A 13,520-nucleotide genomic window follows, 5' to 3' on the forward strand; every position below is an offset into this window, starting at 1 on the left:
AATGGGCTGAAGCCCAGGGATTTCTGAGGGACCTCTCGGTAGGCGAAGAGGAGGCACGGCAGCAGCACATCCCACTGGCGACGGAGGGGCTCTTCCAACCCCCCGATCATCCCCTTTAGCGTGCGGTTGAACCGCTCAACAAGTCCGTTCCCTTGAGGGTGATAGGGGGTCGTGAATCGGTAGGTGACCCCGCACTGTTGCCAGAGGGATTTCATGTATTTAGAAATAAAGTTCGTGCCTCTGTCGCTGACGACTTCTCGGGGGAAGCCCACACGGGAGAAGATCCCCATCAGAGCCCGGCCGACTACCGGGGCTGTCACAGTCCGCAGAGGAACAGCCTCAGGGTAGCGGGTGGCGTGGTCCACTAGCACCAAGATGAATCGATGGCCTTGTTTTGTGCGCGGGTCCAGGGGCCCCACAATGTCTATTCCGACCCTCTCAAATGGGGTAGTGACCACAGGAAAAGGTTGCAGGGGGGCCTTTAGTTTGCGGCCGCTCTTCCCACTGGCTTGGCACGTGGGGCAAGATCGGCAATGCTGGTGCACATCGTTCCTCATTTTGGGCCAGAAGAAGTGGGTCACTAGGCGACTGTAGGTTTTATCTTGTCCCAGGTGTCCTGCTAGGGGGACATCGTGGGCCAGGTTTAGTAGAAAGTCTCTAAAACGGAGGGGCACCACTAATACTCGGTTGGCCCCCAGCTCGGCGATTCTTTGCTCGCTGTACAGCAGTTCATTGTCCCAGTAGACCCAATGAGTTCCGGAGGTATCCCCTGCGCTTTGGGCGAGCGCTTGCTGGCGGAGTCCCTCGAGGGAGGGACAGGTCTTCTGTTCTTGGCGAAATTGTTCTTGCGTGGGCCCCCCCTCTTGAGGCCACTGGTCGAGGTTAGCGAGGTCGGAAGGTTGAGCTGGTTCGGGGGGGATGTCATGGTCGGTGGTTTCGGCTGGGGCGACCGGAGGCGGTGGCGCCGGCCATTCGGGTTCTTCTGGGCGGTGGTTGGCACGGGCGGCCATGGACCGGGTGGTGACGCACGCCCAGTCCGGGACGCCTAACATCCCTAGGTGTTCTCTTCGCTCCACGGCTGCCCACGGAGAGCTTTCAAGGTCATTTCCAAGGAGGCAGTCTACGGGGGCATCGTCTCGGACCGTTACTTTCAACATGCCGGAGATCCCTCCCCATTCGAAAGGGACGCAGGCCATCCGACACAGACTTTCCGAGTTATCGGCTGATCGTACAGGGCAGAGAATGTTCGGTAGATACTGTTCGGGGGTCACCAGGTGACAGCGGACGGCTGTTACACTGGCCCCGGTGTCACGAAGGGCTTCGGCCCGGCGTCCATTGATGTTCACCCATTGGCTGTACTTCTGGGTGTTAGCGGGTAGGGGGACCCGCGGGACCATGTCTTTCCCCCCTAAGCATGCTAGAGCCATGGCGGCTGGCTCCCACTCTTGATGCTCTTGTTCGTATTCTTCCTGCTCCTCGGAGATCTGTTCTTCCCCTAGGGCCGCAGCGGCCACTTGGCGGGGTCTTGGGCTCTGGTACTGCGGGCAGTTTGGGTCGTTTGCATAGTGGCCTACTCGTTGGCATCGGTGACACGTGACATTGGCTCTGTACCCCGGTCGCGCCGGGGTGCCGCCCCGGTTGGCCGGGGGGGTGGTGCTGGTAGCGGGGGCGACCGGAGCGGTGTCTCTTCCTCGTCCTTGGCCCCCTCCTCCTCCTCTTGGTCGGTGCTGACCATTGTTGTTCCGGTTCTGTTCGTAGGACCCATTCCGGCCCACTCTGGTGATCTCCCACCGGTCAGCTTCGGCCGCGAGCTGCCGGGGATCCGTTAACTTACTGTCGAGGAGGTGCTGGCGGAGCTCAATGAAGCAATTGTTCGACAGATGCTCCCATACCATCAGATTGAACAGTTGTTCGTAGGTCGTGACGTTGCTTCCTCTGATCCAGCCCTCGAAAGCTCGGCTAAAGTACGTTACATAGTCCACCCAAGTTGTACCCGGGATGCGGGTGCAGTCTCGGAACCTCTGACGGTACATCTCGGGTGTGAGGCCATAGCGGGTGAGGAGTGCCGCTTTCATATGGTCATAGGAGGTCATCTGGTGGTCCGGGAGCTGTAGCAGGGTATCGCGGCCCTCATTGAGGAATCTCCCCCATAGACCGGCTCCCCAATCGCTTCTATCGATCCGGTGTGCAGTCATAGCGATTTCATAGGCCTTAAACCATTGCTGGATGTCGTCCTCTCGGAAATATTCTCGGACAACATCCTTGGGGATGTGTACCTTTTTGTCTGTGGCCCCTGAGGTGTGGGGTCGCTCGGGCACCCCTGCTTCTTTATTCTGCTTGCGCAGGTTGATCTCGGCTAGGTTCCGTTCGTGTTCGTACGCCAGTTTCTTTTCCTCGAGCTCCCTTTGTCTCTGTTTCTCCTCTCTTTCTTCTCGGAGACGCAGGTGCTCTAAGTTGATTTTTTTGTTCGGCCAACTTGAGTTCAACGTCCATCTTGAGTCGGGCCATTTCTAGCTCGTGTAGTCGGGTTCTTTCTCTTTCCTGGATCTCGTCTTGCGAGAGACCCGTTCTTTGTCCTTCAGGGGCCGTGGTGGTTTTTTCTGCGGTATTTTGATCGGGGGTTCCGGCAGCCCCGGTCTCTGCCCAAGATTCTAGGGCATGCTTAAAATCGTCTTTGGTGCTTAGTCCGGTGGTAGCGATACCCAGTTCGATGCAGAATTGTTTTAGTTCACGATGGCTGTACTCCTCCAGTTTCTCCATTTGGAACTTCTCGGTTGATCCGCTTTCTTTGGTTGTCATTGTGATTTCGTCGTGGGGTGAGCTACTCTCTGTACGTTATGCGGTGATTCGGATCCCGCCGCTGCCACCAATGTTAGACGGACCGGGAGGGTCGGCCGAGACTACGGGGAGAGCCGTCTCCAACGACTGTACAGACAAGTAACTTCCCCCCCCACAGACGGACACCACACAAGATTGAAGGTTAACGAGACTTTATATGCAATTCTTAGGTTACGATGATATGATACAAGGAGGTCTGGACTCAGGGGTCCCCTCGGTTCTAGTCTCTGGCTTAGGAAAGGGGTAGCGGGACAGTCTTTGTTACCAATGAGTGGAAAATAGCTCTCAATCCTCGAGCTCGGCGTTCTAGATGATCGGGCCGCGGCGGAGCCAGGCAGGTCCCGAGATGGACGAAGGAAAGACGACGGTCCGCGGCGGAGCCTGCAGGTCCCGGTGAAGATGACGGTTACAACGGTCCGCGGCCACGCCAGCAGGTCCCGACGACGATGAAGGATATGAAGGTTGCGAAGGCTGTGGCAGCGCCAACAGGCAGGACGATGGTGCACAAGACAGAGCTACGGCAGCGCCAGTAGTCCGTCAAGGATGAGTTCCTCTTTACGTCTCTCGACTCCAAGATACAACTGCCTTCCTGCTCTGGAGCTGCCCCAGTTATAGGGCTGGTGTGCTTTGATGTCCGGACCCTCGCACTTGGAGGTCGGGAGGTCCAGGATGAGTGAGTCCAGACACCCAGCAGGGGGGTGGAGCCGGCGCCCGGGGAGGCGATGGGCGAGCGGCACTTGGCGGGGGAGAGCCATCGACACCTCTTTCTCCCATTGACTTGCCAAGTAGCCCGCTCACCTCCTGGGTGGATGGTGGTGCCGGGATGTCTGAGGCCTGACCAGGCCCAGGGTTGAGGTCGATCGGGGGCCAGGCGGCCTCGTGGTGGAGTGTCCAAGATGGCGCCCCAGGATGGGCGCGAGGGCCGGCAGTGGATCGGACCCACGAGGTTGACATGCTCGAGGGCAGGGGTCCCTGAGGGGACAGAGGACGTGCAATGGTGGTGTGTGGTACTTGCGGGCCCGGACTCGGGCCTGGTTGGGCCGGGGGAGAGCGGCCCTTCATGGGGCCTGTCCAACACAAGGTTTTCACTGACAGGGCATGTTAAACACAAAAGTAATATGCCCCTCTTTCTAATAATAAGCACTCTGCTTGGTTGGCTACCAAGCAATAACAGACTACAGGAGGTAGCCCATAAACCCTATAGAGACCAGGGCCAACGTGTGTAACATACAACAATGTCTCTAAGGGTGTAAGTTAACAGTCACATTTTTAGTAGCACAGTTAATTGCTGGAAGCCCAAGGAAAACAGAGAGACAAAAAATTCAATGTGACAATGTAAATTAAGTTTCAGCATTCATTTGTTACATAGATAACTTCATATATTTAAACATGTATGAAAACAGCACTGCGTTACATTAGATGGCATGTAACCTGTGGGATACTGTGCACAAGCGTACGTGAAATGGGGACACGTGAGGAGTATGTACAGCAACAAGAAGGGGCGCAACAAAAAACGGTAGGTGACAGAGTTTACATTGTAGGAATACCCAAACAATAAATGGTAATATATACAAGGGAATGGCTCAAAATAGAAGGCAGAAGAGATCAAGACCAAAAAACAAGTTTAAGCAATCTGAGCAGTATGTTGTTTCCAATTCAAATGCAGTCAGAGAACAAAATATATTTGTTGTCATGGCACCCAAGAACCACAAAATATTGGCCGTGCTCAGTCACACTCTTTGATGGCTAACTGGTACCACAATGGTCAGCCTGTCCCAACCAGTTATTGATTAAAAAGCATTAAGCAGGAGGTGAACTAATGACTTTGAAGCCCTTTGATTCATCAGACAGCAACTTGTTACAGCCATCAAAACACATATTTCTCTTCCAACAACATAAAATGGCATAGGACCACTAAATTATTTCACCTCATAGTTTTACAGTCAGTACCACTAACTTCATTTTATTTAATCACATCAACCCATCTTATCCATTATTCTCTTTCCACATCCCCTCACACATCGGTCTTCCTTTTACTATAGTAATATTTCTTACCACCACTACTGAGCTGTCTAAAAGAATGCGCTAATGCTGCTAACTGTGATTCTCCACTGTTGCTATCCTTTGTAAATTCACCTGAAACTCCCATATGAGGCTCATTGTCTGTTCTGGAATGTAAATGGTCTGTGTCAAGCTCTCTCCGCTTCTCGCATGTCTTAAAAAACAATTAAATGGTGTGTCCCTATTGGAAATCTATGGCCAAGTAGACATAAAGCCTGCAGTCAGGAGAGTGCCACAGTGGTCCTGTCTTTGTATATGTTGAATGAGTTAAGCAGGTAGCCAAAATCATTTTGTGTAAATAAAGACCTCATAAATAACGTGTCCAGAGCAATGACTTCGGTGGCTCCTTTAGTGCTAAATGCTTGCCACATCTTCTATACCTTAAATCAGCACGTTCAGCACAATGTTGTTGACTGGAACGTTTTCTTATGCCCCATGGATAGTGCTTTTGCGATCAGCTAGCCAGAGGCGGAACGTCGCCCCAAGGCCTGGCTCGTAGACAACAAATGAAAAATAAAACTAAGTTCTAGCATTTTTATTTTTCATTTGCCGGCACTGAGACAGCTTGTACAGGGATGAGCGGGGCGGACATGGGAGGAGGAGTGCTATGTGTACTCCCTAAGTGTGCATATGTGTTTGGCCGGCCGTCTCTGGCCAGTCAAACACACATGCACATTCAGGTTTCTCCAGCCCAGCTGCATTGAGCAGCTGGGCTGGAGAAACCTCCCACAGACTCCCTGTCCTGAATGGAGCATCTTTTCAGCCTACTCAGGCCAATCCCCGTGCTGCTCTCATAGCATGAGAGCATGTCAGGGATTGGATGGGAGTCTGTCCAAGGTGCTGGTAGGACCAGGAAGAGGACAGGAGGTGCAATGCAACGTGATGCAGGAGGTGCCGGCAGCTTCAAGTAATTTTTTTTGTAATGTATATTATTACTAACACTCCCCCACGTTCCCCAACCAGCCTCACCACCTTTTGTTTGTGGCGGCCACCACTGAAGCTAACCTGACTCTGGCTAGGTCCTTATGAACCACAGCTACCATAGCTACTTTCCTTCCTGGCCTATCCTTGTTCTACCAAATATTCAAGGGTTTCAAAACCTATCTAGCTACCAAATTGTTGGGCGTGGCTAGTTACCTATAAAGATTGTGTTATGTGCTGAGCAATTTGGTTAATATTGCATGCCATACCACCTCTTTTAGCCTCAAGTGACCTAATTGTCAATACAGTTGGGAGAGCGCGTTGTGAATAGACAGCGAGTGATTTGAAATTGCATGCCCTATAAAGGGAGTGCAGGGTAAGGATTTGGCTGAGGTAACCGTTGCAGTTGGAGCAGTAGTGGGTTCTCATACTTCTGTGTGTCATCTGATTACCTTTCTAAGTATGGATATATTGCAATATCTGGTGAGTCGACTAGTGGGGTATAGAGCCAGATGTGGGTGACTAACCTCTGCTCCAACTGACGAGGTGCCCCTCAACAGACCTTGACTGGCACAGGCGGCTCCGCTGGAGTTTGACATCACATGCAGGGCCGGACTTGGAACCACAACCGGCCCTGGCAAAGTGCTCGCCGGCCCCCCCTCCCCACTGTGGGATCGGGGGGTTGGAGGTGCCGCCGAGCTCTTTGCCGGGGCCGGTTTTCGGCCGAATTTGGTACAGGGCCGATTTTGCAGCTATGCTGCAAAAACGGCCCTGTAACAAAACGGCCACCAGGGGCCCAAAACCGGCCCCCACCCGTGCGGCGCACTGGGGGATTGCCCGGTGCCCGCCATGGCCAGTCCGACCCTGATCACATGTCCAAGACACAGCAGGTGCACTGTTAACAATTGAAGGGATGGTGTCTGGTGCTGATTCTGAGAGTCTGAGATTCTAGAGGCATGAACTGGAAGGAGATCCCAAGAATTACAGTGGGCATCATGCAAGATGATATTCTTTTCTTGCAGAGGAGTACTCTCTGATGCCAGGCAAGTGTCCAGGACCTGGGCGGCACCCTTGGGCTCAGGGAGACACCAGCAGGGCTTAGGCTGTTCCATTTGCAAGCCCAGTCGGGTCTAATGACAACAGGCCAGCGGAACAGTTTCAAGGAGGCCTCTGGAGCCTGTTGTGTCCCTAAAACTCACAGAGGTCAGCCAGTTAACCATTGGAGTAACTGTGCTGTATCCCTGGATGAAGGTAGGCAGGACCAGTCTACCCTCTCACCGTAGCAGGGCAGTCCTCTGGCAGCAGTGCAGTTCTTCTGTGATGTCCTCAGGTCCAGGAGTGTTCTGATAAGTGGCTCAGGAGATCCAATATTTATACCTGGTGCCAGCCTATGTGTTGGAATGACTTCCTGTTCTAACCCCACATTTGGTTTCTGAAAGACCTTCCCCTTCCCTTGTCAAGGCTCCAAATTGTCTGAGGGTAACAAAAGGCAGGACGGCCTGGTGTCAGATTCTTTTGTGTGTACAGAATGCCAACCTCTTTGGAGTGTAAGTGAGGCTGGGTACAGCTCCTCTCCAGCCATCCTGCCCACACCTAAGCCTCCTTTGAAGAAGTACAACCCAAACCCAAACAGCAGAGCCATTCACAGTCCTGTGACACTGGCAGAAGGCGCAAATGGTTCGGACACGAACATGCCAACTTTCTAAAAGTCAAAAACAACACAGGTGCCAATACTGATGTCACTCTACACCTTCTTTCAAATCAGTGATCATACACCTCAACAGGATCCCTATCTATTTATTAAATTTGATTATAAAAACTTTTTTAGGTATTACATTCTCATGTTTGAACAACACAAATGTTTGAAAATCTTTCAGTACACAAGGACTCCAATAACACAATATATACAACAAAAATTAGGCAAGTTTCAAAAAACAGAACCTAGGCTTTAGAAATATTGGTATATAATGGTGTCATGGTTGTTTGCATGTTTTGTATATATTTTGTGATACTTTTTTTATGTTGTAATTTATTGTGTGACATCGGTATTGGTACTTGTGTTGTTTTTTTAGTTTAAATAGGTCCTAGAACTACTGATTACGGGCTTAACCCTGTGAGTTTATACACTTTCTAAAAGTTGCATTTCTAGAATTGTGACTTAAAATCTGACTTTATTTAAGAGGACTTAAAATGACCATGAATTTGCGTCTGAACAGTGTATCTCGATCTATTCACAATCCGAAGTTATCTCCTATTAAATGTAATAAGGTAACCTAGTTAGCGAAAAATTACTTTAGTAGTTTTTCACTGCCAGGACATGGAAAGCTTAAATACACACCTTACTTTTTAAATACCGTACACCCTGCCCTATCAGCCTTTAGGGCCTACAGTATGGGTGACTTATAAGCCTTGAAAAGGAAGGTTTGAGAAGGCAAAAGGATGATTTTGCCAGGTCCAAATAGTAGTTCAAAACTGCACTACAGGCTGCAGTGGCAGGCCTGAGACATCTTTTAAAGCACTCCTGTCAACTAGTAGTATTTTATTTACACGCCCTAGGTCCATGTATTATTTGTAGTGAGTAAATTAAATATGACAATTAGGGCCAATTTTCACCATGTTGAAGGAGGGTTCCAAGCATGTTAGCACTGGTTAGAGATGGTAAAATGCACAGAGTCCTAAAACTCAACAAGAACAGTTCAGCAAAGAAAGGGAGTGATAGTCTCTCCAGAATTGTGTCCTAGATACAAAAACATATATGTCTGTATCCCCATCATTCTAGCTCACAAAGTATTATTGAAATGCTTGGTATATTCTAACACTACCAGTGCAAACTGCTTGCTTTTTGCCTACATTGAGCTTCAGTGTTGTTTACAATCGGGATTTCCATGAATGCTACCTGTGCTTACGGAATGGAAGATCAGGTATTTCCACACCATTCAATTAATGATGGATCTGACACTATCTCGGACATCTTCTGACAGTCTTTCATAGAGTCCACTGAAACATGGACATTCAGCAGTGGTATGGGTCATTCCTTCAGAGAAAGGTCCCCATCACTGCATAGGTTTTGGAGGCCCCTGAGAGAGGATGAGATGTGTTTGTGTTGAGCAGAGTGGATGACGTTAGCTGCAGATCTGAGGGATGTATCAGTGGAATGGATCACGCACAGATGTCTGTTGGAAAGGGGTTGACGAGATTTTTTAGAAATGAGTGAGTGTGTGTCTGGTTCATTTGGTTGAAGACGAGGCTTTTAAGTATTTCGGAGAAGATAGAAAGCTGACTCTGTGTGTGTGTGTGTGTGTGTGTGCGTGTGTGTGTGTGTATTGTGTGTGCTTGTTTGTGTGTGTGTGTGTGTGTGTGTGTGTGTGTGTGTGTGTGTGCTTGTTTGTGCTTGTGTGTGTGTGCTTGTTTGCTTTAGTACGATATAAAGCCCACAGTTGTAAAACATGAGATATGCCACCAGATAAGATTGTGTGATTGAAAAGGAAATCAGAGCAGTGCCTTGAAGGTTAGGAGAGAAGTTGAATAGTTTGAGGATTTAAAGGGCCAGATGTGGCTCAAGAAATATTATCAGATTTGAATATTGGACTAAGATTTGTAGAGATGTGCAGGCAAAGTCATTAAGCATAGCAGAGTGCATTTGGGTTGTCCTAAGGATGTTAGTGGATGGGGATGTTTTTGTGCAAAGGTTCGTCAGATTATGGTTACTTTTCAAGAGAGCTAGCATGCAAATTCTGTTCCAGAGAGATGATAGAGGGTCTGAATCGGAAGGAAGGATTAATTGTGCAGTTGGAGGAAGGGGAGGAGAATTTGTAAGTATATGGGTTTGATATTTTCATGATCTGTAAGTCCGTTTTCCGGGGCTTCTTTTGTTTGCATGTCAATTTTCCATGGGCTTATTATTGTGCCTTTTCCCAAAAAGTACATGCATCATTGTTTGGTGGAATTAATGTGTAGTGTAATTTACGGTTGCTGTGTGGAGGCTTTGTGGAGTACATCAGCAGAGCATAGTAAGAGTTGAAAGCATGTTGAAAGTGCTTCTTTGAATTTTGCACATGATGTATTCTGTTGTAAGGATATGAGGTTCTTCCGATTTGGTCAAAGAGTGCTGGAAGTCAGGATAGTTTTCTTTCCAATAAAGAGGGCATTTATTAAGCAGAGAGGAGCTTCGTAACTAGAGTGTACTGAAGATGATTTCTGCATTCCAGTTTCCCATGTTCACGAGGGGAGGTGTGATTACTATCACTTCCTGAATGTTGCAACGTTCCACAAAGAACAGACCTTTAGTTCTTGGAACACGATAGTCAGGACTTTAGCTTTTAAGAGGATTTAAAAGAGGATTCTGGAGTAATGGGGGCAGTTGTTAGGGAACGAGGGAGATATCTGCTCCTACATTGTTGTGGGTCTGCCTTGGACTATGAGGGGATGTGCTGCAGCCTGTGTTGATTGCTGTAGGATGCCTACTTAATGCATAGTTCATTTTGGCAAAGAAAGTTGTGTGTGGGTTTCAGTCTGCCTTATTCTTGTCTGTGTTTTCAAGTTTGTTGCTGTTGTTTATTGTCCTCGGGTTGTTTCCTGTTTGACCCAACTGACAGAGCTAGCAAAGTATTGCTTTCATGACAGGATGTTGGACTTAAGACACTTTTCTAGCTTGCTGTCGCCTTCGACTGTTGTGGTTGTTAAGACATTTCTAAAGACAGCTACTGTAGATTTATCCATATCAAAGATAACTGTGTAGTGCTTGATATCATACAGACTCCCAGATTAGTCTGGTTTCCTTGATTCTAATGATGTCCTCTTCTTTCCTTTAAAGGGGCCATCCATTAAATGATGTCCCAATATCTCAAACCCCCTACAGATGTCATCAAACAAAGCAACATTAAAGTGTGGCCTTTTTGTGAGATTTAGTAATGTGGGGCTGGGTAACAGTATATATTTTTTCTCTTCATTGCATGGCCCCTTTAATACCCATCGCAGTGATTATGGGATTTCTTATGACATGATGGAAATAAGTGAATCTCGTGAGGAATCCTTTATAAACAAATGTTTCTTGTAACGCTGGACTATTTGCTGGGTAATCTTTCCCACATTCATTTTTGACTGCTGTATTTATGAAAGGGCTAAGCTGATGTAATTCCATCGGCTTACAAATTTATCTGAGATGGCACAAAAGGGAAAGAAATTGAGATTCCTTTGTCCATACATTACATGTGAAGACTTAGTGGTAAGTGGCTGAAAATATTGTGACTGCATTTAAACGTTGCCCAGGACCACCTAGCAGACAGCTGCAATATGCAAGTAGACCATTTTTAGGATAACCATATGAGAACACAGTGTTACTGGTAAGTAAATTATACTTCTCTAACCAGTTGATTGTTAAGAGAGAAAATGTGAGAGAGCTGGAGTGTTGTTTCAATTAATTGTAGTATTTTGCATATTTTTGGTAGCACGGTATTCATAAAAAAAATGCATTTCAGAATTCCAAGTAGTAACAGAACAGCTTTCACACCACTTTGACTGGCTGTAGAAGTAACTTTAATATGTTTGTGTCCCAGGAACAAGAGTTGAATGCACGGGCACGTGCACTGCAAGCTGCTTCTACATCATGCTCTTTTCGTCCCAATGGATTTGATGACAGTGACCCACCAGGAAGCTGTGGACCTTCTGGAGGGGGTGGAGGTGGAGGAGGATTCAGCACTATTGGCCGCCTTGTGTTTTGATTTCCATATGCATTGACTTCTGACCACGCATAGTAATAATTGGCAAACTATTGTCTTTGATGGATACTCCAGGCTCCTTCTCACAAGGCTGATATTGCTTGGGGAAAATGGCAAATTCTTTATGATTCTCATCCCACTACGTTAACATGGTGAATGCATCATAAAGACCTGTATCTCGTACAATTAAATTACTCTTATGAATGCACAAGGCTGGGCAAACAAGAAAAACTTGAGCGTTTGTTTTGGATTGCAGATTCATACCGTAGCAACTTATCGGGAATGCCACTTGAATAGCTCTATTCAAGATAACTAATTTATTGCATTACACAAAGCTTTCAAGATGTTGTAGGATCTGTTTTTAAATACACGTTTGTATTTCACTTGTTATGATAAACTTGAATATACCATTGACATACAATGAAGGCAATAACTGAGCATATTTCCCTTAAAGGTTTGATTTCCACTTATTGCTATACATATGGTCACATAGTGTGAACAAAGAAAAAGTTTATATAAAAAATATTTCCAGAAATAATTTTCCTCAAAAAAGTGCATGGTCTTGTAGTAAACTTTTTAAGAACCTTGCTATAGTATCTTTGTAGTATTTCTAATTGATTTGAAGATTTTTAAAATCTATTTCAGGGAGTATATCTGCTGTGTAATTGAGTGATGCAAGTTGTGTGTTCCTTGCAGTACTGTACATCAAAATGCAAACATTTTTGCGCCTTTTGAAAAATTAGTGAATGGTAATAACTGTACATGTTGTCCATATTGGGGATTATATCATTTTTTTTGAAAATTACTAGATTTTTCCAGAATTAAAATCTGGTGATTGAAGACCTGTTTTGTGGTCCATTGTTTTCCACAAAGAAACTGATTCTTCTTTATAAACACATGCAGGCAATTCCGAGAGATTCTTGTGAGGTGCGACCACTCTGTTCGGTCTTTACATTCTCTTGTTTGCCTGAAGGGATTCGCTCATACTGATCATCACTATAGTCTCCAGCGGAGTCTTTTCTCTGTTTCCTGTCGCAATTTAGACAGGAAAATAATCCATACCAAAACAGACTATTGTTTGTAAAGTTGGTCTGCATACACTGTTTTTTGTGTTTTGAAAGGCCTTAACCTTGTTTAATGACCTTAGTTACTTTCTCCAGGATGGCATGCATAAATACCAGGTTAAGCTTCCTGTTCCTACATGTTAGATTCAAGAACATAATGCTAAATGTAAACCTACATTTCTTATTAACTGTTGCCTTGTGGCTGTGATATGCCAATCCGAAGATATTGTTGAGAGTTCAGTTCAGAGAATATGCCACACCTACTAACAATGAACTGTCATGCTAATATAACAGTAGCCTTTACTTAGAGAAATCACACACATTTGTATAACTCGTGATTCTTTTTTAACACAACAGTTGTAAATCATTTATGAAATGCTGTCTTGCTCAACAAAAGAAACCTCGTTATATTTCCTTGCTTTTTTGGCCAAGTTTTAAATTTTAAACACTAAAAGCAATCTGTAATATTACTAAATTGTGTTTACAATGTGCAACTGGTTCCAAAGGGTTTCCAGGATTATGCGGGATTGTTTATCAACCACAAGTTAATTCTGACTGAGAAACTGACCTACTGTTGTGTGAACCACATGCATCTTTGAAGGCTGGGTCAGATCAGCAAGCCAACCCTAGGAGAAAATGTTTGAGATATTGCGTAACACAACCAAACAACGATACAATTCCGAAGTAAAGACCTTAGAAATGAAAACGGTCTGTTCGAGGCATGTGTGCTGTAGATACACATGCCATTTGAAAAGACAAAGGGGACCCAATGGGTGGCTAGCGACCATGGGTATCAAGTATTTTAAAGGAAACAAAAGGTCCTCAGCATAAAGGAATAAGTACAAGGAAATATTATATAGACCACAATAGGCTACTATATACTTCAATCCCTAGTCCAGCCGGACAGGGAATTTAATAA

The 13,520-nt window shown here is 46.5% G+C and overlaps 1 protein-coding gene across 1 annotated transcript in view; it reads left to right on the plus strand.

The window, feature by feature from the left end:
- Positions 1 to 12,377, plus strand: part of USP38 (ubiquitin specific peptidase 38) — a 181,781-nt gene extending 169,404 nt beyond the window's left edge. The window contains exon 11 of the mRNA XM_086962233.1: positions 11,376 to 12,377. Coding sequence (XP_086818359.1) covers positions 11,376 to 11,540 — 165 coding nt within the window. The 3' untranslated portion in view covers positions 11,541 to 12,377. The remainder of the gene's footprint in view (positions 1 to 11,375) is intronic.
- The last annotated feature ends 1,143 nt before the right edge of the window (positions 12,378 to 13,520 follow it).

This window comes from Lissotriton vulgaris, chromosome 3_1 (genome assembly GCF_964263255.1).
Source record: "Lissotriton vulgaris chromosome 3_1, aLisVul1.2, whole genome shotgun sequence".
In the NCBI taxonomy this organism is placed as follows: Eukaryota; Metazoa; Chordata; class Amphibia; order Caudata; family Salamandridae; genus Lissotriton; species Lissotriton vulgaris.